Source organism: Pelodiscus sinensis, chromosome 16 (genome assembly GCF_049634645.1).
Source record: "Pelodiscus sinensis isolate JC-2024 chromosome 16, ASM4963464v1, whole genome shotgun sequence".
Classification (NCBI taxonomy): domain Eukaryota; kingdom Metazoa; phylum Chordata; order Testudines; family Trionychidae; genus Pelodiscus; species Pelodiscus sinensis.
In genome coordinates, this window is record NC_134726.1 from 40,572,230 (window position 1) to 40,599,571 (window position 27,342).

At 62.1% G+C, this 27,342-nt stretch overlaps 1 protein-coding gene across 1 annotated transcript in view; it reads left to right on the forward strand.

Moving 5' to 3' along the window:
* The window catches only part of HS3ST4 (heparan sulfate-glucosamine 3-sulfotransferase 4), a 111,482-nt gene extending 86,748 nt beyond the window's left edge, over nt 1-24,734 (forward strand). The window contains exon 2 of the mRNA XM_075899950.1: nt 21,014-24,734. Coding sequence (XP_075756065.1) covers nt 21,014-21,650 — 637 coding nt within the window. The 3' untranslated portion in view covers nt 21,651-24,734. The remainder of the gene's footprint in view (nt 1-21,013) is intronic.
* The last annotated feature ends 2,608 nt before the right edge of the window (nt 24,735-27,342 follow it).

Here is a 27,342-nt window from a genome sequence, read left to right on the forward strand (position 1 = left end):
AGATCTCTTGGATTCTGTCATTCCACTCCAGCTCATCTCAGGAAGTGGGCTGCCCCCTCCAAAGCTCGTGGAGAGTCTCTAAGCAGCCCCGGGATTGAGGGGCCTCGCTTTGGCCGGCCGGGTTTGCCCATTCTGGCCAACGTGGAGGACGGCGTGGGCTTGGAATGCATGCCTTCCCGGAGTGCAGGAGCCGCCTTTGAGGGCAGCCGGAGGCCGGAGGCTCGTACCGAGAGGGCTGCCGGAGCGAAAGCAGCCAAATGGCGAGCGCATTCAGCTGCTTAGCTGGTGTTGGCCTGGATGGCCACGGACACAAAGGCGAAAGGAAAGAGAAGGACCTGCTAAGCCTCCAGGCTGAGGAAAGCTATTGCTGAGGGGCCCAGCGGCATAAGAGCGAGGGGAGGGGGGTTACAAAGCTTCTTACAGTTTTAACAAAAGAATAAAAACAGCTTAAAAACTCTTAGCCCCTGAGCACAGATGTTCCCTCCTCCCCCTGGTGCTGGCTGGGGCAGACTGCAGGGCCGCAGGCCGGTGGCTCCTGCCCTCCCTCGGTGGGCACTAGGCATGTTCCCGTAAGGGCAGCGTGGATTCCTCCGTCACAGGCCAGCTGAGACCCTCCCGGGCGGCACCGCGGGCGCATGGGGAATCGCTCTCCAGCGGCGGCGCTGGAGGACAAGCCAGGCCATGACGAAGCGAGGGCCCTTTGGGCTGAGCGGACCCGCCGGGAAGTCGACCCCGGAGCCAGCGCGGGGGCCTGACGGGCTGTGGTGCGTGCGGGTTTCGGGTGTATGCTCCACGCTGACGCGCGGGGTTGGAAATTCCAGCAAGGCTCCTGCCGTCCAGTGTCAGCCAATGGCTGCGTGTTGGCTCGGTCCATCTAGAGATCCTTGCAGCCCCCAGCCCACGGGCTCTCGGTGCTCCCTTCCGTGGGAATGGGACGCGCCAAAGGGGCAGGCGTGTGCTGCAGGCTGGCGAGCTGCGGCTCTGACCTCAGCCCCTCCCCACTGACACACACGTGACCAAGGGAACCCCGGGCAGCCCAAGCCTAAGGGTGGGGTTCCACCCAACATGCATTACAGGCTCCACCCTGGGGCCAGGCTCCTCTGCTGGGGCCCAAGAACGGAGCAGCACAGCCCGAGGAGAGGGGACCACGCCCACCACGCTCACAGCTCCCTCATTCTGGAGGAAAAGCCCAACGGGGCGTGTGGAGTAGGGACTCTGCCTCCTCTGCCTGTCCGGCGTGGGCGGCCGAAGGAGCCCGGGACTTCGTGCACGACCCCTTGGGGGGCCGGGGCAGCGTGGCCGTGCCTGGAACTTGCCGCGTGTGCTTTGAACGGTGCAGCCGTGCGGGTGCAGGATTTCGGGCCAGTGCACAGCCCCGGCCTGGGGGATCCTCCGGAGGAGCGAGCCGACGGGAGGGAGGTCGGCGTGACGCTCAGCCCTGGCGGGAGCAGGGGCCTGTGGGGCGGGCGCTGACACGAGGGTTGTTTTAATCGCAGTGAATGGATTTAACCTTGTGGTGTCTGCTCACAAAGCGCTGCGGGATTAATAGGGGCCCCAGCTCTGCATCTGCTAAAAGGCCTTAATGGATCAGCTTACGCTGCTGCTCCGTGATTAGAGCATTCTTACCCACCTATCATGCGCCAGCCAGATGGTCCCCGGGAACTCGCGCTATGTTGATATTTCCCACCAGCTGCCCTGCAATCGATTTCGTGCTGGCAGCAGAGTGGACCAACCTGCTGGGCAGAGTCCAGGCCCCCCCATTGCTCCTGCCCCTGATATTTCACCCGCATCCACAGAACACGTCGGGGGCAACACAAACGTTTGTCTTCTTCCCAGCAGGCGAGGGCCGGGAAGCTGCCCCGGTGAAGCCTCCTGCGACAGCGTCCAGAGACCGGCCAGGCTTTCTTCCACGAGCAGAGCAAGCTCCCCGAACGTGGCTGGGCCCGTCGGCAGCCGGTGTGTTTACTGGCAATGACGCTCACCTGGCGGCCCGGACGCCCAGAGATCTAACAGCGCCTGCAGCATCCATCTTCCCTGCAGAGGCAGCTGCTTCTCCAGCCTCAGCAGGGCCCCCACTCCTGACAAACCAGCACCCCTTGCCCCCACTTCTCTGGCCCCAGTCAGCCAGGCGTGGTGCCAGGGCACGACCCCAGCCCGTTCAAAGGGTGTGTCCCCTCCTCGTCCCCACAGGGACCTGCAGCCCTCCCTTCCCCGGCCCTCTTGCTCAAGCGACCTGCCCTGGAGAAGTCCTGCTGCCCTCTCCGGCTGACAGCCAGCCTCTCCCAGGAACCACCCGCTTTCTTCTGGGACAATCCAACAGCCCCCAGCTCTCTCAGTGCTCCCCGCCCTCCTGGCCAAACCAGTCAGCTCTGGCTCCTTGTCATGGCCTCTCACCCTCAGCTCTAAGCGCCCCAGGGGCTGCCCTGCCCTCGGAACTGGCCAGCTGGGCTCCGGCGCAGGGGAACTGGACCGACCTCACGCACGCTGTGACAGGCTGCAGCGTGAAACCCCTGGGCTTCCCAACCAAAGGAGAGTCATCTGTCCTGAGCCCACGACACCAAGAGCCACGCCGGCCTTGGCCAGATTTCTGCCCCAGCTCAGGCTTGTGCATGGCCCCGCACCCTGCCCGTGGGATATTCTCTACTGCCCGGATTGGGCCTGACCGCAGGAGGAGCGCCCTGGAGCGGGAGCAGGGCTGTGTGTTAGCACAGTGCTGGGTTCATTGGGTCCCTGCTGGCGCCCATCAGGAGTTACTGCCGTGTGGTCGGCAGCAGCCCCAGTGTCAAACCAGCGTGTGCAAGCGGGAAGGAGACACGCCGGCCATGGCTCGTGGGTTGTGTGTGTGCTGGGAATAGAACGGCAATTCCAGGACACGTTCACTAAGCCGGCTGGATGGGCTGCTGTCCAGCGTGGCTGTTTGTGAGGCTCCATCAGCACCCAGCTGCCTGGTGTCCTTCCTCCTGCAGCCCCACATGGGTCTCCAGGGGCTGAAATGGTGACGTGACAGTTCCCATTCAAGGGTGGTTGCGTGGGGCCGTGTTGCACTGGGAAGCGGGCAAACTGGGTGTGAGATGAGTCGGGGGCAGCCCCCTTCTGTGGGGATCAGTAGCCTGCTGTTGTCTGCCAGGTCTCGGCACTCCGTGTGTGTCTGGTGGCTCCATGTACGTGGCCCCGTGAGCCACGCCGTCCCTCAAGCACGCAACGCCCGTTCTGCCTCGGCCCACTCAGAGACGAGACTTCTCGTATGCCCGTGACAAAGCGCAGACACCCCTGGCCCTTCTGGGCCCCGAATGCTGCCTCCAGGGCACGGTCCCACGAGCTGTCGTGCTGCACATCCCCAGAGCCTCCCCATCCTGCGAGAGATGCTATGGACCTTGGGCTTCCTGGCACGGTGCAGGCCAGCACAGAGCGGGGAGAGCCGGGCAGGGCTGCCAGCCGTGGGGCAGGATCTGGTTACAGACAGATCCACTCCCAGGGACAAGAGACCGAATCATGCAGGAAACGTGGCAGCGACGTGGTGCTAGCGGGATCCGACAGGAGCAATAAGGTGAGTCCTGGGAAGACCCGAGTAACTGCAGGTACTTGTAGTGCTGCCCTGCCGGAGAGCCCGTCGCTTGGCTGCCCACCGAGGGCAGAGCGTTCCCAGCACATGGAGGGCTGCACGTTCCCTGCCCCGCCGGAGAGCCCGTCGCTTGGCTGCCCACCGAGGGCAGAGCGTTCCCAGCACATGGAGGGCTGCACGTTCCCTGCCCCGCCAGAGAGCCCGTCGCTTGGCTGCCCACCGAGGGCAGAGCGTTCCCAGCACATGGAGGGCTGCACGTTCCCTGCCCCGCCGGAGAGCCCGTCGCTTGGCTGCCCACCGAGGGCAGAGCGTTCCCAGCACATGGAGGGCTGCACGTTCCCTGCCCCGCCGGAGAGCCCGTCGCTTGGCTGCCCACCGAGGGCAGAGCGTTCCCAGCACATGGAGGGCTGCACGTTCCCTGCCCCGCCGGAGAGCCCGTCGCTTGGCTGCCCACCGAGGGCAGAGCGTTCCCAGCACATGGAGGGCTGCACGTTCCCTGCCCCGCCAGAGAGCCCGTCGCTTGGCTGCCCACCGAGGGCAGAGCGTTCCCAGCACATGGAGGGCTGCACGTTCCCTGCCCCGCCGGAGAGCCCGTCGCTTGGCTGCCCACCGAGGGCAGAGCGTTCCCAGCACATGGAGGGCTGCACGTTCCCTGCCCCGCCGGAGAGCCCGTCGCTTGGCTGCCCACCGAGGGCAGAGCGTTCTCAGCACATGGAGGGCTGCACGTTCCCTGCCCCGCCGGAGAGCCCGTCGCTTGGCTGCCCACAGAGGGCAGAGCGTTCCCAGCACATGGAGGGCTGCACGTTCCCTGCCCCGCCGGAGAGCCCGTCGCTTGGCTGCCCACAGAGGGCAGAGCGTTCCCAGCACATGGAGGGCTGCACATTCCCTGCCCCGCCGGAGAGCCCGTCGCTTGGCTGCCCACCGAGGGCAGAGCGTTCCCAGCACATGGAGGGCTGCACGTTCCCTGCCCCGCCGGAGAGCCCGTCGCTTGGCTGCCCACCGAGGGCAGAGCGTTCCCAGCACATGGAGGGCTGCACGTTCCCTGCCCCGCCGGAGAGCCCGTCGCTTGGCTGCCCACCGAGGGCAGAGCGTTCCCAGCACATGGAGGGCTGCACGTTCCCTGCCCCGCCGGAGAGCCCGTCGCTTGGCTGCCCACCGAGGGCAGAGCGTTCCCAGCACATGGAGGGCTGCACGTTCCCTGCCCCGCCGGAGAGCCCGTCGCTTGGCTGCCCACCGAGGGCAGAGCGTTCCCAGCACATGGAGAGCTGCACGTTCCCTGCCCCGGTTGAGCCCATCGCTGTGCTGCTCACGGGGCAGGGGCCGGAGGAAGGAGCCCGCCTGGCGGCCGGTGAGGGCACCCTGCCCTGTCCTGGGGAGGTAGCGCTACCGCCTCTGAAATGCAAAGTACCCGGCACCCCCGTCCGCGCCACGGGGCCAGGTCCGAGGCGAGGAGCTTGGCGGGAGCGGAGACCCTGGGGGGGGGGGGGGGCAGCCGTGGGTGTCTGCCCCAGACCGGCTCTGCATGTCCCCCTCCCCGCGAACCCGCCTGGCGACACCATTTCCAAGTCAGCATTACGGTTGCCATGGCAACGCGATACCACGGCGCTCCGATCCCATCGGTTTCCAGTCGGGAAGGGCTGCTAGCCCCTCGGTTGCTATGGCGACAAGGCCCGCTCTCGCCCAGGCTGCTGTGGAGGGGCCGGCCTGGCGGGGGGGCACCGCACTCTGGGGGCTGGCGCCGGGGGGCGCAGAGCTTTGCTGGTGTCTGTCTGCCCCCGTGCTGGGGCATCTCGCCAGCGCCGGCGGGCCCAGGGAAATGGATCAACCCTCCCTTCGACCTGCCACCTCCTCCAGCCTCGCGGGCGCCGGGCGAGCACGGGCCAGCCGGAGGGGCCTGTGCCCAGTGCGCTCGCCTCGCCCTCCGCCCGGGCAGGACGGGCAGAGCTGGCCCTCCTCCGCCCAGGCTGGCGCTGGCTGCTGCGTGGGAAGCGGAGCCGGTGCAGGGTCTCGGTGCCAAGCGGCCCTGCCCAAAGGCGCTCTGCCCTGTCGCTCTCCAGCTCGGGGCTGCAGAACTTGCACCTTGAACAAGCGTGCCCGGCCCCCCGCGGGGCTCTGGGGCCCTGCGGGACAGACTCCGGGGTGCTCCCCAGGCCCGTGGCATGTGCGTCAGTTCCCCGGGAAGGCTCTTGGCCTCCACGCTGTGGCTTTGCTGCAATCGCCGTTCCGTGGTGCTGCTCTGGCTCCGTCCCCAGGCAGGGTCCTGGCCCGGGGCTGAGCGCCCTGCTCCCAGACTTAGCCCCACACAGGGGAATCGGGCCGTTCCCGAGGCGGGGGCAGAGGGACGACGGCAGTGAGACTGCAGGGGGGAAGAAGCTCCAGGGTAGGGGCCAAGCGGAGTGAGGATGGCAGGCCTGACTGAACTGGGTGTGGAGGGCTGGGAGGCCCAGCGGGGACTGGAGAAGAGAGGTAGGAAGCGGCCCAGGGAAAACGAGCCCAGCAAGGCGCAGACCGGCAGGGCCTGGGGCTGGCGGCCAGAGCTGCGGGTGGGACTGGTCCCCAGTGCACAAGCCCCTGGTCCGAGCCGTTGAGCCCAGGAGGGGGCAGGAGGCTGAGCCAGAGACAGGCTGGGCAGGAGCCCCAGGAGTTTTGTGTCTGTGGGGCTTTGGGCCAGCGCCCAGGGAGCAAACCACGGACAGTGCCCTGAGCGCAGCCATGGCTGGCCTGGGAGGGTGTGACAAGGGATTTCGCTTCCTCACGCAGGCACCAGGGTAGATGTCGGAGAGGCGCCCGAGCCCAGCTCCCTCCATCGTCTGTCCACAGTGCTGCTTAGCCCGTGAGTGCTATGGCCAGCAAGGAAGACGTGCATCCGGGCCGCTCTGCGCACGTGGCAGCGGCAGGCCTGTGCGAGCTGTGGTTCCTACACGTGCCTCATGCATGGGAGCTGCTGTCTGGAGGGCCACTGGCCAGGGGCAGAGAGGGCTTTGCTGGTGTGGCAGCTCGTCGGGGTTCCCCCAACTCCTGCACCCCCGGAATGGCACAGAGACTCGCCAGCCAGTAGAACAGAGGGAGTTTATTGCTTCTCCAGGATACAGCCCAGCACAGATGGAATCTGGTTCCAGGGCAGGCCTAGGATGCCTCAGCCCCCCTTGAGATGGGGGAGACTGGGCCCCTAAATCCCAGCCCCCTTGCTTAGGCTGCTTCCCCCATGATTCCAGACTGAAATTAAAAACTCTCCCAGCCCTGACCCCCAGCCAGGTGCTGGTCTCCGCCCTCCTCCCTTTGTCTCTCCCTGTGGGACTGAGCCTCGGTGTCTGGGTTAATCCGCATGTGGGAGAGTCGGTGAGAATCTCCCCTCCCAGCGCAGGGGGCCCTGGTCACAGAGCAGACAGCCCCCCCCCACAGCCCAGCTGGCCCAGCGCGTACAGCCGGAGCAGCCTTCCTAGGAGGGGAGAGGTTTCCCAGGCGTAAGGTCAGCCCACAGCAGTGCAGTGTGTCCATTTCTCCTGCTCACCTTCGCCACCACGAGCAGGGCCCCGCCACTGTGAACTGTTCCCAAACGAGTCTTCCTGGGGCCATATGTTCAGTTTAGCCCAAGTCCAAGCCACACGCAAAGGAAAACAGATGAGTAACCACAAAGTTTCCTTCCAAAGCTCTTTATCACTTGTGTTTAATGTTTTTTAAAGCATATGTGCGAGCCATCTGAATTAGAGTAATATGCATCTATTAGGCAGCAGCAGCTGCAGGTTTTGTGTCCCTGATTAGACCGGATTGGATTCTGTGCTTTAGTGATGTGCAAAGGATTGGACTTTGGAGAGATTAAAATTATTTTGAGCATTAAGCACAGTATTTCTAAGCTAATGCACTCAGTCTTGAATATAGATTCACGGACCAAAACGATTATAAAACATTCAATCTATGTAAATTCAGCTATAAATTTATGTTTGAACAAATTCAACAAGAGATTTGACTTGGGGGCTTACAACAGTAGATTTTATTTTAAATGCATATTGCATTCTTCAACGGCAGTGCTGTATTCCCCTTGAAAATTCCATGGCTGACTGAATTACCACCGTCACAGTCGAGAGCCCAAGCAATTATACCAGAACGTGTTAATAATACAACAGGAAAATGACTCTGTGTTTGTCTGGTGGAAAGACAGAAACAGATGTTTGCACCACATTCGAGAGACGGGGAGCGACTGTCTCCCTTCACAGGAGACACAGTCAAGGCAGCTGAATGCTGCAGCTTTTTGTCTTATGCATATTAAGGTCCTGCCTCTGTGATCCTGAGCCGTGGGAGTCGCTGTACAAACTTTTCTCTTTATGGCGGAGGCATAAAAATCCAGTTCACAAAGGCGCCTTTGGAGTGGGATTGCAGGCACCCTACGACATAATGAACAAGCTGCCTCCACAGATAGACATGACAGCTGTGACTGAAGAAATAAACAGGATAATCTGGATTTAAATAAGCCACAAGAGGGGTTTGGCAACATGTAAATTCGCAAATGTATAAAATGTGTCCTTTGAAAATGAAGAGCTTGTTTGAACCAGCAGCTAAGAACAGTAAGTGAGGCGCAGCCCTCAGTGCGGGTTTAGAGCCGGCGCGAGAAGGGGAGACGCGGTTACCGGCAGGCCCTGCGCAGCAGAGACAGCTGCCGAATTAGCAGCGCTGGTCAGACCGAGCCCAGCGAGTCTCCGCTGGCGTGTGGAGCCTGGGGTGGAGGGCCAAGGCGGGATGCAGAGCAGGCTGTGGTTTGCTGCAGCGTCCGTGCGGCTGTGCTGCGGGATGAATACAAAGGGAGGGGAATGCCAAGAGCCGCGCCAGTGCCCAAATAATACAGCTCTGCCAGGAGTGCCGGGCAGTCCCTGGCCCCAGCCTCGGGCCGGCAGTGAACGCTTCAGTCTGACACCGGCACCGATGAGCGTGAGACTAACCAGCTGGGCGGCACCTGAATCTCTCCTGGGCGGCTGCCCGAGCGCTCGGCTTCCAAGGAACGCTGGGCCCAGGCCCGACCTCGTCACAATCCTGCTGCTGGAAAGGGGGGGGGGGGGCGGGAAGGGAACCTGCTGAGCATTGGAGAGGCTGTGCTGGCAGAGCCAATGTTCAAATCAACTCCCAGCAGCTGGCAGGAGGGAGCTGCCCTGGCCAGGCCTGCGGAGCTGGAGTGCGCCTGTTTACACACCTGCAGTCGAGCAGAGCGCAGGGCAGGCGGCACTGGGGAACGGCGCTGCACAGCAGGCCATGGTGCTGGCTGTGTGGCCGCTTGACATGGAAGACTCTTGTTTTCTCAATGCCGGGCGTCAACTAGCAGCAGGTGGTTTCACTCCCGGCAGAGAGCTCCTCAGCACAGCACGGCATGGCAGAATGCTCCCGGCAGAGAGCTCCTCGGCACGGCACAGCACGGCACAGCACGGCAGAGAGCTACTCGGCACGGCACGGCACGGCACGGCATGGCAGAGTGCTCCCGGCAGAGAGCTCCTCGGCACGGCACAGCACGGCACGGCACGGCAGAGAGCTACTCGGCACGGCACAGCACGGCACGGCATGGCAGAGTGCTCCCGGCAGAGAGCTCCTCGACACGGCACAGCACGGCACGGCACGGCAGAGTGCTCCTCAGCACGGCACGGCATGGCAGAGTGCTCCCGGCAGAGAGCTCCTCAGCACGGCACGGCAGAGTGCTCCCGGCAGAGTGCTCCTCGGCACGGCACGGCAGAGCGCTCCCAGCAGAGCGCTCCTGGCAGACTGCTCCTCGGCATGGCATGGCAGAGCGCTCCTGGCAGAGCGCTCCCGGCAGAGCGCTCCCGGCAGAGTGCTCCTGGACACGGCCCGGCAGAGCGCTCCCGGCAGAGTGCTCCTGGACACGGCCCGGCAGAGCTCTCCCGGCAGAGCGCTCCCGGCAGAGTGCTGGACACGGCCCGGCAGAGCTCTCCTGGCAGAGTGCTGGACACGGCCCGGCAGAGCGCTCCCGGCAGAGTGCTCCTGGACATGGCCCGGCAGAGCGCTCCCGGCAGAGTGCTGGACACGGCCCGGCAGAGCTCTCCCGGCAGAGTGCTGGACACGGCCCGGCAGAGCTCTCCCGGCAGAGTGCTGGACACGGCCCGGCAGAGCGCTCCCGGCAGAGTGCTCCTGGACATGGCCCGGCAGAGCGCTCCCGGCAGAGTGCTGGACACGGCCCGGCAGAGCTCTCCCGGCAGAGTGCTGGACACGGCCCGGCAGAGCTCTCCTGGCAGAGTGCTGGACACGGCCCGGCAGAGCGCTCCCGGCAGAGTGCTCCTGGACACGGCCCGGCAGAGCGCTCCCGGCAGAGTGCTCCTGGACATGGCCCGGCAGAGCGCTCCCGGCAGAGTGCTCCTGGACACGGCCCGGCAGAGCGCTCCCGGCAGAGTGCTCCTGGACACGGCCCGGCAGAGCGCTCCCGGCAGAGTGCTCCTGGACACGGCCCGGCAGAGCGCTCCCGGCAGAGTGCTGGACACGGCCCGGCAGAGCTCTCCCGGCAGAGTGCTGGACACGGCCCGGCAGAGCTCTCCCAGCAGAGTGCTGGACACGGCCCGGCAGAGCTCTCCCGGCAGAGTGCTGGACACGGCCCGGCAGAGCTCTCCCGGCAGAGTGCTGGACACGGCCCGGCAGAGCTCTCCCGGCAGAGTGCTGGACACGGCCCGGCAGAGCTCTCCTGGCAGAGTGCTGGACACGGCCCGACAGAGCTCTCCTGACAGAGTGCTGGACACGGCGCGGCTGGTGGTAATGAGCGCTGCCGTGAAACCAAACGTGCCGTGAGGCTGGCTAGAGCGGGCTTTGCCCCTGCAGGGAATCCGTCAGACTCAGAAAGGGGGGAGAACCGATGTGCAGCCCACTCGTGGCCCCGCGAGCCCTTCGTCCTGGAGGTGCTGCCTTGGATTCCCTGCCCAGCTGCTCTGGACGGGCTGGGTGTGAACACGAGCACGTTACTGCACGCAGCACACTGACAGCCACTGGCTGCCCTGGGGTAGAAACCCACCGGCCTGCCTCCAGGCAGCTCTCCCCTCCAGTGGCTAGGTCTGGAGTATCATCCCACAGGAGCTGCCCTGCCAGGCCTGGCTCTCTGCAGGAATGACGCTCTCTGCCCCGCGGCTCCTGCACAGCTCAGTAGGTCTCGGAGAGGGGCAGAAATCCCTGAGCAGCCCCCCCCTCTCCCTCCACTCCATCAGTGGAGCTTACAGGCGCCAGCCCTCCCCATGGACTGACGGGAGCCTTTGGTTGCTGTGTCCTTCCGAGCCAGGCGTTTCCCTCCACCCTGGCTCGCCTGCAAGCGGGGCCCATTGCGGGCAAGCCGTCAGAGCTGTGTGCAGGAGCTCAGCGGGAAGCAGAGCGAAATCCCCGTGCCTCTGGCGCCCCACATGCCAGGCTTGCTTTGCACGAGGCTCTAGGTGCCCAGCCTGCAGCAAGAGGGGCTCCCCGGCAATTAGCTCTCGATTTTAATTCCTCGCCCCCTGGCTCTTGCGACTGGCTCACCTGAAGGGCTCCTGCAATTAAGAGCTTGTCAGTGGCTCTGCCGTGAATCCCCCGTTTGTTTGCTTTGGATTTGAACATCTGCCAATGGAGCGAGCTCCCGGCAGGCGCATCCCCATCAGGCCGGCGAGCGCAGACAGGTGTTTGCACAGCAGTTGATTTCTCCCGCTCTGCTGGAGCGGCACTGAGTGCACTGGGCACCGGCACGCCCCTTGCCTGGCTGGGGAGGGGCAGGGGGCATCCATGCGGGTGCCCCCTGGGCCTTGTCACCAGGGCGCCTGGCCAGAGACCCAGCGTCCGTCTCAGAGGGCGCCAAGCCTCTGGCAGATCCTGCAGCCGAGGTCCCAGCTGGCAGATGCTGTCTGCAGGAAGGGCGGGCCAGGGAGGCCCTATTTCCTACTGCATTTGGGTTCATTTTCATCCCATCAGCCTCAGGGGCATAGATCAGAGGCACCTCCACAGTCATGGGCGCCAGGGCCCGCCCAGGCAGCAGCAAGCCCCTGTGTTCCGGATCCCAGCCCTGCCGGGCGCTCAGGGAACGGGGGAGGGGCTGCAGGAGGCTTGGGGCAGTGCCTAGACGCATAGTTGGAGGGCTGGGCACAGCGTTCCCTGTAAGCTCAGCGCTTGGGCGGCCCTGGAGGGAGACAAAAGCCGCCCAGCTGGTTCGTCCACAGTGCCCCCCGCTGGCAGCATGTCTCCAGAGGTGGTGCACATCCGTGCCTGCCTCGGTGCCCAGGGCAACATTTATTCTGCACAGAGATGGAAAAAATTCAATGGAACGTTGCTGGGCGCTATGGGAAAAGGCTTATGAGTAATAAAGCTGTCAGCGCCTATCCCAGAGCGTCTGTGCAGCTGGAGGGAGAACACGGTTTGGCATGGCCACTGGGGGGAGGGATTAAACTGGTGCAGGGCCCCCATTGACTGGCCTGCCAATGCGGGGGGGGGGGGGCAATGGGGCGATTGCCCCAGGGCCCAGCGATACCAAAGGGCCCGGCCACTGCTGCCGCCAGAGCCTCGGCCCTTTGAGTGGAGCGAGCGACGGGCGCCGCACAGTACTAAGGGCTGCCTCGCCCCAGCCCCACCCTCCCAGCCCTGGTCCCAGAGGCCGCCCCACCTTGCTTGGGGGCCCAGCGCGGCTGCCCGTGGAGCGCGCCCGCAGGCTCGTCTTCGGAGTGGGCAGGAAGGGGTCAGGCCAGGCCATTCCCAGGCAGCCACCCATGGGCAGAGACCCTGCCCCCCAGCTCCTTATGAAAGCTGCTGTCGCCCAGGAGAGGCTGCCCACGGCCCTGCCCACCTCGGGGTGACGCACAGCTTGGCACTGGGGAGCCCACAGCCTGCGCGGCGTCACCTGGGGTGAGACCCCGGGGGACTGGCCCAGCAGTTTGCACATGAAACTCGGCCACTGGGACTCTCCACCGCCAGCCCCGGGCCTGCATGTGGCTGGTGGCAGCAGCGCGTGGAGAGGGCGGGCGGCCGCGTGACTCCCACCGCGTCAGCAGCGCTGGCCTGGCTGGGAGCCGGTAGCGCTGGACGCTGCTCGGGAGCCTGCGTGAAACGAGTCAGCCCAGGTCCAGGTGGGCGGGAGAGCTCCCAGCCGGGCGTGGGCAGGTAGCGCAGCCGCCCAGCCGTCGTCTGCTTTGTCTCGCCTGGGGCTGCATCGCCAGCCAGCACAGCCGGCAGCCGGCTGCTCCCCAGGGGTCCCACGCACAGGGCCGGTCCTAACCCAGTGGTGGCCCCGGGCGACTGCCGGCTCGCCCATAGCGTTGCCGGATGGTTTCAAAAAAATACGGGACAATTATTTGTCAAGAAAAAGAAAAAGGTCGGGGAGTAACCAGGGAAACCTGGGGGGAGGATTCGGGAGGTCGGGCCGGCTCTGTCGTGGCCCCTGGAAAATGGCGGCCCATAAGACTGCCCACGTGGTCCACACAAGAACAACGGTCGCCTCCGGCTCCAGGGCTGGGCAGCGCCAGTGTCCTCCAGCCAGCTGCCGAGGCGCTGGGCACCCACGGGAGCAGGGAGCCGTCTGCTCACCTGCTTCCTGGTGCCCCCGCCCGCAGCCACAGGCTTGGCCAGGCCAGGAGCTCGCCGGGTCCCTGGCTTTGTGCTGTTCCGTTGTGCCGTCCGCCCGTCTCCCGGCCCAGCACCCCGCTGCCAGCACCTGCTGTCGCCAGCGCTGCCTCCGATTAGCATCAGCCAGCCACTTCCACCCACCCGAGCCTGCCGTTTGCTCGGAGACTTGCACAGGAAAGGAGCCTCCCGTGTCTGGGAAATTGTAAACAAGTGTCACTGCCGCGCCGGTGGCCGGGTAATTGAATCCCCAGGATCAGCGGCTCTTTGCTGTCGCCCGGCGTTCCAGCCCAGCTCCCAGGCCCGGAGGACACTTATGTGCTGCTGCTGCTGCTGCTGCTTGGTTGCGGGCAGGCCCCTGCTGTCTCAGCTGATCCGGCTGTGCATGGCTGTGCCTCTTCTGGGGGGTGGGACTGTCTTCCCTGCCCCACACAGTCCCTGCCCCATGCAGCCCTTGCCCACACCCCACACAGTCCCTACCCCCTTGACAAAACATGCCCGTGTAGACAGGGCCTAATGTTCTGAACTCCTACTATTACTAAAAAATATGTTAATTACCCATGTGCTTGGCCATCCTCCTCCAGCCCTGGGAGGTGCTGGGGAAGGCTTCCTCCCATTTTGCCAACGGAATTTGAGGCCCAAATTTGCAACGCAAGGGCCGGGCTACGTAGGGAGCTGAGCGCTGGGTGTTCTGCACCCCCGCCTGATCAGCACCTAGAATGTGTAATATTTTGGCCTGGGTGGCCTGGGCTAGGCCCTGGGGAGTCTGGCCTGGGACGTGGGTGACTCAGCCGTCCCAGCCCGAGCTCAAAGCCCGGCCAGCTGTGCAGCTCCAGGCAGTGGTGTGGGAAGGCTCCGGCCAGGGCCGCTCCTGCAGGTGTCTGCCGCTGGAAAGCGGAACCCGGAGGAAACGAGCTCCGAGTCCAGACTGCAGAGCGGAGATGAACGTCGGGCCCAGCATTTCCTGTGGGCAAAGCAGCATTTTTCAAGCAGAGGTGTTTTCATAGAGATGTGGCCTCTGGCCACGCCTGCTCCAGGGCTGAGGCCTCTGAACGTGGCTGGCCAGGCCAAGGGTCTGGGACAGAGGGTCCCTTGAGGCCCAGTGCTGAGCGGCTGGGCTGCCCAGGCGCCGTGGGAGCTGCAGCAGGAGGCAATTCCGAGTGCAGGCGAGTGGGCCGCTCCCCTGCACCACATGCAGCCCGGGAGCGGCGCGCGGCGAGGCAGGGGCGCGGCAGAGACTTTCCTGCTGCCACAGCCGTTTCTGGACTGCAGCCCGGCCCCCGGCTGGAGCCGCGTCCACCGCCCCCTTGTGCCCTCAGATGAGCTGCGCCACCCACCCCGGTGCACCCTGGGCTCTTGTGTCCGGCAGCCAGGCGCCCGCCCCACTAGCTCTCCGCCAGAGCAGGTGGCTTATCGGAGAATCCCAGGGCGGGAATAGTTTTCCCCAATCTCCTTGTGACCTCAGGGAGTGGTGCCCTGACCTACAAAGCACAGCTCGCTCGCGCTGGTAGAGCACGTCCCCGCGGCAGGGGCAGGCAGGCCAGGCCCGGGGGAAAGGCCGAGCACGGCACTGGACGTGGGGCCCTTCGCCTGCTCCACAGTGAGTTTCTCCCAGCCGCCCGGGGCCACGGGCCTTGCTCGGGCAGGCAGTGCATTGCGATCTGCAGCCTGGCCACGGACCCCGCTGGAAGGAGGAACGCCCTGGTCCCCAGCCCACGGACGCTGCCCCACGGACAAAGGGGGAGCGCTCCGGCGGGAGCCAATCAGGAGACAAGGGCTGGAAAGTGCCAGGCCGTACAGGAGCCAGCTGTGCCGTGGGGGGGGGGGGCTGTCTGCTCTGTGACCCGGGGCCCCCTGCGCTGTGATGGGAGATTCTCACTGACTCTCCCAAATGTGGATTAACCAGACACCCAGGCTCAGCCCCACAGGGAGGGTATGTCTACACTACCCCGCTAGTTCGAACTAGGAGGGTAATGTATGCATACCGCACTTGCTAATGAAGCCCGGGATTTGAATTTCCCGGGCTTCATTAGCATAAGCGGGGAGCCGCCATTTTTAAATCCCCGCTGCTTCGAACCCCGTGTAGCGCGGCTACACGGGGCTCGAACTAGGTAGTTCGGACTAGGGTCCTATTCCGAACTACCGGTACTCCTCGTGAAACGAGGTGTACCGGTAGTTCGGAATAGGACCCTAGTCCGAACTACCTAGTTCGAGCCCCGTGTAGCCGCGCTACACGGGGTTCGAAGCAGCGGGGATTTAAAAATGGCGGCTCCCCGCTTATGCTAATGAAGCCCGGGAAATTCAAATCCCGGGCTTCATTAGCAAGTGCGGTATGCATACATTACCCTCCTAGTTCGAACTAGCGGGGTAGTGTAGACATACCCGGAGAGACAAAGGGAGGAGGGTGGAGGCCAGCCCCTGGCTGGGGGCAGGGCTGGGAGAGAGTTTTTTAGTTTCTGTCTGGCATCATGGAGGAAGCAGCCTAAGCAAGGGGGCTGGGATTTAGGGCCCCAGGCTCCCCCATATCAAGGGGGCTGAGGTATCCTAGGCCTGCCCTGGAACCAGATTCCATCTGTGCTGTATCCTGGAGAAGCAATAAACTCTCTGTTCTACCGGCTGGGGGAGTCTGTCCGTGCCACTACGGGGGGGAAGGAGGCAGGGGACCCCGACGTGCCGCCACACCAGCACACACAGGGACCCAGCTGGGCACGCCTGGCGTGGGAGGGGCAGGTCGGATTCTCCAGCCAGGGAGCGAGGCCTGCGCTGCGGACTGCCCAGGGCCCGGATGTCCTTCGCGGCACGCAGTGGAGACTGGTTCCAAGCCCGCAGGCCCGGGGCACTGGCTCCAGGAGACAGGCTGCCTGCAGCCCGTCTGTGCCGCACAGTCGCCACGGCCCCCGCAGCCACATCCGAACAGGAACAAAGCCTGTTGCCGGGAAGCCAGCGCCCACCCCCGGATTGGCAGAGGCATTGCTCTGCTCGGCGCGCAGCCAGCGCCAGCAACCCAGCGCAGGCGGGGCTGCCAGAGAGGCAGGGCTTCCCTGCCCGACGAGCGCTCCTGCCGTGGCACCGGCACCCGGCCCTGCGCCCGAGGAGCAGCACGCTCCGGCCCCGCTCCCGTGGACTCGTGGCCATGTCAGTCCCGGAGGCCAGGTGCAGAGGGGCGGCTGCGAAGGACAGAACAGCGGCTGCTTGGCAGCGCCAGCGACAGGGCCCTCACGCCTATGTCGGTAGTCAAGCGGCCGGCCGAAATCCCTTCTCGGTTCCTAGGGAAGCCGGCTTGAGCAGAGTGGCCCTGCCTGAGACCTTGCCCGTGTGCGTCAGCAGGTCTGCAGACAGGCGGGGCATTACGATCATTGTTCCCTTCAAGCCCAGCTCCCGGCGGCCGGGGGCTGATCTCAGCCTTTGCTCTTGCAGAACAAGGCGGTTCCTGCCGTGTGGCCGTGGGGAAGGTTTCGAAAGGCGCCCCCAATGGCCCCTAAAGGCTTAACAAGCCGACGTCAGATAAAAAGAACTGGAGTCTATTGATTTTCTTACATGATCTCAAGATTTGAAAGCCAATTTCACGATTCTGAGGAGCCTGACTCACAACTTGTGAACATTTGGGGCTAGCGATGCTGCACAAGGCCTGGAGCGGAGCTGGGCTTTGCTCCAGACTCCTCCTGACTCTGCCCCACCGCCTCTGGAGCACCCTGGCGCCCTGCCTCTCGCCCCACGCCCTGCTCGCTTCCTCTTTGCCTGCTTACAGCTCCTTCCCAAACCCTCCCCAGCCACAAACCCTGGAGTCTGCTCCTCTGGCTGCCAGCCCTGGCCTCCCTCTGTCCCTTGTTATCCGCTGCGTGCCAAGACGTAAGCCCCAGTCCACTTAGTGTCCCTTCCCCTTTGAACATCTTGCCTGGGACCTCCCTTCCCCTGGGCTCCCGGGGCCTGTGGGACGTTCGCCCCGGCCCTGCCTCCCCGGGCTGTGTCGGAGACACGCACACAAGCACGGTGCCACTTCAGACCAGGGGAGAGGGCTGGATCCCGCCCGCATCGCGGGGAGATGGAATACAACAGCTGCGCTGAGGAGAGGGGGACATGGCAGAATCTGAGGGGGAAGCAGCCGCCAGCAATCTCCCTTTTGCGGTGCGTCTCTCGGCCATCATTCAATGCAGCTAACGCAGTGCTCCAGAGATCGAACCCGCTGGAATGCAATGGCGTCCCTGCGGCTGAGTGCACTCAGAGCCCCCTGCTCGCTGGAGAGGCGTGGAGGAGAAGAAAAGAGAGTTTTCCTAAACACAAGTTCTTGCTCACCCACTCTTCGTTTGCTATCATATGTGACCATTCTCCATGCCGCTTGCGGGGCAGCACTACCCGCCCGCTCGGCATGGCACTCAGGGCTGCAGGGGGCTGTGACGGCGCGTTGGGGTTTTCCCATTTCCTGCACCCCCGTAATGGCATGGACAGACTCCACCAGCCAGTAGAATAGAGGGAGTTTATTGCTTCTCCAGGATACAGCACAGCACAGATGGAATCTGGTTCCAGGGCAGGCCTAGGATGCCTCAGCCCCCCTGGAGATGGGGGGAGCCTGGGCCCCTAAATCCCAGCCCATTGCCTAGGCTGCTTCCTCCATGATACCAGCCAGAAACCTCACTCCCTCACTTCCAGCCCTGCCCCCAGCCAGGGCTCCACTCCCCTTCTTCCCATTGTTCTGCTCCCTGGGAGATAACTGGTCAGACAGGTTCGGAGCCCCCTTGCATAATGACTCATCCCCTGCCCTGCTGGGCCGTGCTACAGACAGCAGCCAACAGAGGTCACCCACAACCCACTGCCCAGCATAGCAACCAGCAAGGTACCCCCCACTACGTCACAGGGGCCCACTCGTGAATCACATTGGGGTCAGTGAGCTTAGCACGCTGGGGGCAATCGCTTGGCTCATGCACTCCGTGGACCGTGGGCAGGTCCCACCCCAGTCTCTGTGGCAGGCAGCGGCCACAGCCACACTCAGAGCTGGAGTCTCCCCATGTCGGTCTGCAACGTGTCCGTCATTCGTTCTCTGCTCATGGCTACAAGGGACACTGTTGACTCGTATCCAGCTTCTCATCCCCAGGTCCATTTCTGCTGAGCTGCTTCTTAGCCAGTCAGTCCTCAGCCTGTAACAATGCTTGGGATTCTTCAGAATCTCATCAGATTTCTTTTGGCCCAATCTTCCAATTTTTTTCGTTAATCTAGACCTTCTCCCTATCCTCCAACGTATTTACCTCTCTCACCAGTTTAGTATCATTGGCAAACTTGCTGAGGGTGCAATCCATCCCCTCATCGAGGCCATCAATAAAGCTGTTGAACAAAACCAGCCTTAGAACTGATCCTTGGGGCACTCCGCTAGAAACCGACTGCCAACCCAACATCAAGCCGTTAATCACTGCCCGTTGTGCCCGACAATCTAGCCAGCTTTCTATCCACCTTACAGTCCATTTATCCAATCCGTACTTCCTCCACTTGCTGGCAAGAATATTGTGGGAGACGTATCAAAAGCTTTGCTAAAGTCAAGGTAGATCACATCCACTGATGTCCCCATATCTACTGAGCCAGTTACCTCATCATAGAAGGCAATCAGGCTGATCAGGCGCGACTTGCCTTTGGTGAATCCATGCTGACTATTCCTGATCATTTTCCCCTCTTCCAAGTGCTTCAAAATGGATACCTTGAGGATCCCCTCCATGATTTTTCCAGGGACTGAGGTGAGGCTGACTGGTCTGTAGTTCCCTGGATCGTCCTTCTTCCTCTTTTTACAGATGGGCACGACATTTTCTTGAAAACTGTTACAATGTCCCCTCCGCCTTCTCTTCTCTGGACTAAACAAGCCCAGTTCTTTCAGTCTGCCCTCACAGGGCACGTTCTCTAGACCACTCACCACTTTTGTTGCTCTTCTCTGAACTTTCTCCAGTTTGTCCGCATCTGTGCTGAACGTGGCGCCCAGAACTGGACACAAGACTCCAGCTGAGGCCATGTCAGTGGAAGGCCATGGAGTGGAAGCATTACTTCTCAGACGGCATTAGAAACCCTAGCTCATTGGGGGACACCTGGCAGACTTTAATGGAGAAGCTACGCGTCGCTACAAATGTGTGTGAAGTGCTGGAGGGCTGTGAAGTAATGTGTATGGAACCCTCTTGTTTTCTCCCTGTTCCCTTCCACAGGCCGGGCTGGAAGAGGAGCTAACGAGATTTCTCAGGTCTATTCCCCTCTCGCCACCACTCGGCACAGTACAGCGCATCTCGGCTCTCGGCTCACAGCTCCCATCTGGGGGTGTCTGCTTGTGTGCTGCTGTTTGCCATCCGCATCACGGCAGCTGGGAGCCCGCGGCGCTGCTAAGGACCGTTTCAAGCCTAGACCCATTATTTTCTCACCATATGTTTGCACAGAAATCAGCTTCCCATGGAAAGGGCCCGATGCTGCAGGGCGTGGAGCTGCCTCACCTTGCATCAGAGCTACTAGGAGACGTGTGCAATGCAGGAGCTCCTCCCAGGGGACGCTCAGTGCCGTGCGTGTCGCGCCGTGGTCCTGCTGGAAGACTGCCCCTTCCCCACTAATTGCCCCTCAAGCCACACAGTCGCCATCGACTCCCCTGAGCCCGGCTGTCAGGGTCCAGTGGCGGAGCACGTGGGTTTTATGTTAAGCCCCGAACACAGATGTTTGTGCCTGTTGCAAATGCTGAAACGAGGAGCTTTGCTTTGGCGCTTGGCACCGCCCCGGGGAGGAACGCTGGGCCCTGGGAACCTGCTTCCTGGCTGCCTCGCGCCTTCCTCCCCTTACACTCCTGCCCAGATCAGGGGGCGAATGGCGCCTTTTGGCTGGGAGGTGGATCACGCGCTGCACGGGTGCACATCACGACACAAAGCAGAAGGCTGCAGCCAGGCAGAAGGGGGGACGCAGGCCGCCGCGCCGCTGCCCTTTCCGTAGCCGAGGGTAAATGTCCCCGCGGGTGAATAATGGTTCTCAAGCCAGGAGCCACAAGGGACCGGGTGGGAGGAGACCCAGGTTCTGTTCTTGTTCCTGGGAGCGCGCAGCCTGTGTGCGAACCGGAGGCCAGCCTGCTACCCAGCCGTTCAGGGAGAAAAGATGCTCAGGGCTGGTCCATACTTTAAACCATTCTGGCTTGCGGCTTTCATCCGCGGCTTGGCCATACGGGCCAGGCATTTTCTTCTCCACCTTCGTAGCTCTGAAAGCTATCAGGACGCAGCTGCATTTACACTATGATAATACGCGACCCAGGAAAGGCTCACTACATGTTAATCTATCCAGAGGCAAATTCCTTTTGGCTAATAAAAGTGCTGCACAGGAAGCTCAAAACCCAGCAGCAATTAATTATTGACAGCGCATGTGAATTAGAGATAAAAGAAAAGTCATTCTTCCTCACACGCAAGATAGTAAATAAATTTAATTATTGTACTAGAAGCAAGGGATCTTATTCGGTATTAAGTTTTATTAGCGGAGACATTTAAAAGCATGTCATCCTAACAAAAAGGTCTTGTGTAATCCTGAATGCACCACTTTGGTACAAGGCTCTGAAGTGAATAGACTTAATTGAGCAAGTGGTAGCAGATGGTGTGCTGTAGAGACAGGTATTGTGCAGGTTTATTGTCAATTAACTTTTGTCTACATCTGCCTGTGGCAAATTGCCTGCTGAGTGTGTCCCTGAGACCGCCTTCCGCACGCACGGGGCTCACCCTCCCCGGGCTCCAGCGCCTAAGGCCGCTCCTCGGCGCTAGCCCTCCAGGAGCCCCGGGGCAGCCAGGGCTGCTTGCCCAGGGGTGGCCTGTCCCCGTGGCCGGCAGGGAGCCCACAGGGCTGAGATCCCTTGGGGGCTGGGCTCCGGCTGCAGAACTAACCCTCTTCCTCTCTCCTCTTCCTTCCCCGCAGGAGCGTGATGCCCAAGACTCTGGAGGGGCAAATCACGATGGAGAAGACGCCCAGCTACTTTGTGACCAACGAGGCCCCGAAGCGCATCCACTCCATGGCCAAGGACACCAAGCTGATCGTGGTGGTGCGGGACCCCGTCACCCGGGCCATCTCGGACTACACGCAGACGCTCTCCAAGAAGCCCGAGATCCCCACCTTCGAAGTGCTGGCCTTCAAGAACCGCACCCTGGGGCTGATCGACGCCTCCTGGAGCGCCATCCGCATCGGGATCTACGCGCTGCACCTGGAGAGCTGGCTCCAGTACTTCCCCCTCTCCCAGATCCTCTTTGTCAGCGGCGAGCGCCTGATCGTTGACCCCGCGGGGGAGATGGGCAAGGTGCAGGACTTCCTGGGCCTCAAGCGGGTCGTGACCGAGAAGCACTTTTATTTCAATAAAACCAAGGGGTTCCCGTGTCTGAAGAAGCCAGAGGACAGCGGTGCCCCCCGGTGCCTGGGCAAGTCCAAGGGCCGGACTCACCCCCAGATAGACCCCGACGTTATCCACAGACTGCGCAAGTTCTACAAGCCCTTCAACGCCATGTTTTACCAAATGACGGGCCAAGATTTCCAGTGGGAGCAGGAGGAAAGGGAGGAGTGAAGCCCAGGGCAGGGACGAGCTCGGCTTGCTGCAGGCGAATCAGTGCCAGAGACGCGCAGAGGGCGAAGGCCTGGGTCCCGTGAGCGGGGGACGGGCACCGTGGAGCGGACGGCATTGCCAGCTCCGCCGCCCTCGTGTCCCCGCCAGTGCCGGTTGCATGGGGGTGCTCCGAGCTCTCCCACTCTCTTGTATTGCAGGGATGGCTGGGGAGGCTACCTGGCCCTAGCACCTAGTTCTGTGCTTCCCGTCGGTCACGCTCAGAGCCCTGCCCGCAGCCGCAGCGCCTGAGGGATGCAGCCAGCAGGCACGCTGACACATTCGCCCTCGTCTGCACTACTTTAGTTTTGCCTTCCGGGCAGTCAGGTGACCCCCACACGCAGACACGCACACGCACGCACTAGTCACAGATACTTGCACACTGGTGACCCCTTGCACTAGCCCCCACTTACCAAGTGCCGGGCCCGAGTCTTTCCTCGCTTTGGGGCCGAAGTCCCTTGTCTGACCAGAGCGGCTGCCGGGTTCCTCTGTGGGCAGGGAGACCAGAGCCCGGGTTTTCCCTCGGATCCCTGCTAGGCCCCTTCAGCTGAGCGCACTCCAAGCCCCTGTCCCGCACGGGCACCCCAGGGAGCCAGGCGGAGCCAGCAGAGCACTTGGCCTCCTCGCAGAAGGGCCGTGCCCCCTCCCAGCAGGTGGCAGGGGGCTTTTTAGTTCTTTAGCTAGGAGAACCGTGTCCCAGCGCCCAGGGTGCTGCACAAACCCAGCCACGGGCCTGATGGTCAGAAATACTGAGCAGCACAAACGCCCTGGACTGCGGGTGCTGGTCGGTGGGATGGCGGGTGCCCCACCCCTCTGAAAATCGGGACTCGGCTGCTAAACGCAAGGGAGCTGGTTTGCAAACCCGCGACACCGTCATCACCTTTGCTTCGAAATCCGCAGAGGAGAAAAGGTCATTCCCCAGCCGGCGCCCCCCGGAACGGACCGGGGGCTCTGGCCAGCCCAATTGGCCAAGGCGAGCCAAGCGCCTGCCGCTGCTAGAACCTCAGCAGAGCCCAAGCGCCACCGGGAGCGGGGCAGCGGGTTTGGCCCCACGCCGGAGAGGAATTCAGGGACAGTGCGCACAAAGGACAACACCGTGCTGCCTGCCAGGAACCTGGCCTTCCTGGGGCGGATTCCTTGCTGTCTGGGTTGCTTTTCTTTTCCTTTTATTTAGTGTTTCCAAGAGCAGCAGTGCGGCCTGCTGGGGCGGAGGGATGGGCGGGAGGCGGGGGGGAAGAGTTTTCTTTGTATCAAGCCTCAGTGCTCCTTTGAGATGGTGCTTTAAGAAAGCAGCTTATGTATTCCTGAGCAAGACCAGGGCTCGGTTTTGATTAAGGTGGCAAGAAATCCTTGTTGATCCGACTAACCAAAGGAAATGTCACTAACACACCGTTAAGCTATGTAACAAGCTGAACCTGCGTTGGGTTTCAGGGCCTGTCATGTGCTTCATTACCCAAGAAAGCGGAGCGCTTGCTCTGGATTGTATAAAAGGAGCTAAATTCATTTGTCAGATTTCGCCGGGGCCAGGTTTGGGGACCGTCACATGGTTCCCGCCGAAGTAAATGTCAGTGCGTATTAGCCTGATTAGGTTTGAAACCAGCGGCTGACATAAAGCGCGCTCCCTGCCAGCAAACCAGAGCGCAGCGTGCAGGCGCTGGGGGGGGGGGGCGTTCGGTTGTTTCGGATGTCATTAGGGCGTCATTGCTTCTGTGGCATGAACCCCGGCTTGTTGTGCCGTTCAAAGCCCATCGACTCCTGGTTTCAGATGTAAACTCTCCCGTCACCGGGGCCCGGCTCCGCAGACACCCTCGGCCGCTTTCTATTTCGCAGGCCTCACAAGCCCTGAACTCGATTTGGCCTCACTCCTGCTGGAGGCCGAGTCCCGGCTGGAGAGACAAGCTTGCCCGTCAGCCCTGGGAAGACATTGGAGCCGAGGGCCCTCAGCGGCTGGCAGGATCCAGCCCTTCCGGGTTGCAGAGGGCAGCCCCTGAGCAGTCCAGACAATTGCAGGGTGAACCCAAGCTGCTGTTGGCCCCCCCCTCCCAGAGCAGAGGCCCCATCCCGCCTCCAAACTGGTCCTTGCGCATGTGAGACCCTGCCGAGCTGGGGCGTCGTGCTCCTCCCTGCGGTGCCGGTGGGTATCGGGGGGGGGGGCAGCCGCCAGTGGCTCGCGCTACATGTGTCCTTGGGCCGGTTTCGCGCCCGCCTGCTCCTTCCCCAGGCCCGTGCCCGGGCGCCGAGCCTGCCTGCGCACTGACCGTGCTGTTCTGCCGGGGGTAAAGCCCTTTGACCCATAGCGGGGCTGGAGACGTAGCTTAATCCTGCCTGCTCCCAGATACACCCCCTGCCCTGCTCCCAGATACACCCCCTGCCCTGCCGCTCTGTTCCCACAGCAGCCCCATGACGCTGCCCCGGCTCCCCCGCAGAGCCTGGCCACGGCAGCCCCGTCCCGCCCAGGCGCTCACGCGGCAAACGGCGTGTGGGGAGGCAGGGCCCATGCGGCCGCTACCAGAGCTCTCTGGCCGGCCGTGCCCATGGCACGCAGCCCCACGGGTGTCCCCTGGCCCAGTCGTCTTGCCACATTTGGAGAGGTGTATTTTGACATGGGTCTCTGCCCTGGCAAGCAAAGGGCTGTGCTGCTGGCTAGGCTGCCGGAGACCATTCGTGGCCTGCCCTGCCGACAAGGCAAAGAGCCAGGAGAGACCCTCGTGCCGGGGCTGGGGGGGCCGTTCATAGCCCCGCACATGCTGCTGTTTGGGAGGGGAGGCCTTGCACAGCCGGCGACCTGGCTTTGTGGGCTTGGGCACGATGGCCATTCCCATGTCCCTGCCTCCCGCCTGGCCGCAACAAGCCTCTGCAGTGGGCTCGTGTCCGAGGCGGGCGCATCCCCCGCGAGAGGGGCACCTGCTAGGAGGCAGCTGGGTAATAACTTTTTTTTTTTACTATTGAAATGTCAGCACACCCCACCCAGGAGATTGGATTTTGTATTTGATTTCCATTAGCAAAGCATAAATTATATTTAATTTTATACACAGCGACTGGATGATTCATTGTTATGGAAAAGCTGGTACTTAATGGTTCAGAAACGAGAATGGAGAATTCGTCCTTCTGAAACCAAACTGCTGTGCTGGCACCGCCTCCCAGGCACGCCTGTCTGCACCAGCCTGTGCTGAACAGCGCGCGCCTCGGAAAACCGGGACCCAACAGCGCGCCCCAAGAAAACGTTGTGGCAGCTGCGTTTCTCGGCGCCGCTGCTCCTGTCTCTGCCGCTGCCCAGGTACATCCCAAAGCAGCGGGAGTGGCCAGGCTGAGGAGCATTCTCTGCACTAACCAAGTAATCAACATAACAGCAGAACAGCCAGGCCGGGTCAGACCAACGGCCGTCCAGCCCAGCGTCCTGTCGGCCCACAGTGGCCAAGGCCAGAGGCCCCAGAGGGGGGGATCACAACACGTAATCCTCACGTGATCCCTCCCCTGTCACCCATTTCTAGACAGAGGCCGGGGACACCGTTCCTACCCATCCTGGCTAATAGCCATTGATGGACCTAACCTCCATGAATCTAGCTAGCTCTTTTTTGAACCCTGTCATAGACCTAGTCTTCACAGCATCCTCTGGCGAGGAGTTCCACAGGTTGGCTGTGCATTGTGTAAAGGAAAACTTCCTTTTAACACCTGCTACCTATTAATTTCATTTGGTGGTCCCTAGTTCTTATATAACAGAAAGAAGTAAATAACTTTTCCTTATTCACTTTTTCCACACCACTCATGATTTTATAGACCTTGTAACCGGTCCACCTGCTGGTGAGCACCCTGCTGTGGTCAAGCGGCGCTGTGCAGGATCTGTGCCTGGTTGCCCTCAAAGTCCTGAAACCAGGGCCTGACTAGCCCTGGCCATGGTACTAGCAAGTCTCTGCTTGTGGCTGAGCTTCAGACCAGATCTAGGCTCAGCTCACACTGGGAGCTGGCCATAGTGCTGATTCCCCCAGTCAGGGTCTAGACCTGCCTGGGTGGAGCTCCTGAAGGGAACTGGCAGAGCCCAACCCTGCAGCTTCTTTTATACCCCTCTGCTGGGTCCTGATTGGCTGCCGCAGAGACAGCCACTCCATAGTGCCTGGAGGACCTCTTCTCCGCTCCTCCTGCTGGGATGGGGTTGCGGCAAGACCGCTGGCCTCCTGTAGGGGGCATTGGGGCCTAGTCCAGCCCGTCACAGGCCTCTGTCATATCCCCTTACTCACTTCTTTTATAAGCTGAAAAGTCCCCGTCTTTTTAATCTCTGGTCACATGGGGCCCGTTCCAAACCCCTCAGCATTTTTTGTTGCCCTTTTCCAATGCCAAGAGATCTTTTCTGAGAGGAGGCAGCCACATGTGTCCGCAGGATCCAAGACGTGGGCGTATCATGGATTTATACAGAGGCAGTGAGATATTCTTCATCTTATTCTCCATCCCTTTTGGAATGACTCCCAGCATCCTCTTTGCTTTTCTGAGGGCCGCTGCGCCTGAGTGGCTGTTTGCAGAGAACTCTCCACAGTGACCCCAAGACCTCTCTCTGGAGTAGTTGTAGCTGAATCTGCCGGATACAGCGGGGACAGGTCCACACCGTGGGGGAGCCTGGCCCAGTCCGCCACTTGGCATGCAGGCTGGGGGAGATGTATTTCCCTCCTGGCTTCCCATGCTGGTGAGCGCAAAGCAGATCCCACAGTACCTGGGCGCAGGAAGAGAACAATCCATGCGGCTGCTCCTAGGCAGACAACCTGCTGGGCCAGTCGGGGGCTCTGGGCCCTGCTTGGGTGTCTGGGGTGGGGCAGCACCGCATCCAAGGCCCCACACTGGGCCCCTTGCTCGCCCCTCCTATGACCATCCCTGCAAACAACAGCTGCCTGTGAATTGCAAACCCCATTCATCAGGAGGCCGATACAGAGTAATCGGGGTTGCTTGGTAAGTGGGTACAAGCCGACAATCTGCATCTCAACCCGGTGACACGGCACCAGGCACGTGTGAACCCGGTGACATGGCAGCATGAATGTGTGAACCCGGCAACACAGCAGTGTGCACGTGTGAGCCCAGCAACACAGCACCGTGCATGTGTGAACCTAGTGATACAGCACCGTGCATGTGTGAACCTGGCCACAGGGCAGCCTGCACATGTGAACCCAGCAACACGGCACCATGAATGTGTGAACCCGGCAACACAGCAGAGTGCACGTGTGAACCCAGCAACACAGCAGTGTGAACATGTGAACCCAGTGACATGGCAGCGTGCACGTGTGAACCCAGCAACACGGCAGCGTGCATGTGTGAACCCAGTGACATGGTAGCGTGCATGTGTGAACCCAGCGACACAGCAGTGTGCCCGTGTGAACCCAGTGACACGGCAGTGTGCACATGTAAACACAGCGACACGGCAGTGTGCATGTGTGAACCCAGCAACACGGCAGCGTGCACGTGTGAACCCAGCGACATGGCAGTGTGCACGTGTGAACCCAGTGACCCGGCAGCATGCATGTGTGAACCCAGCGACACGGCAGCGTGCATGTGTGAACCCAGTGACCTGGCAGCGTGCACGTGTGAACCCAGCAACACGGCAGCGTGCACGTGTGAACCCAGCGACACGGCAGCATGCACGTGTGAACCCAGTGACCCAGCAGCGTGCACATGT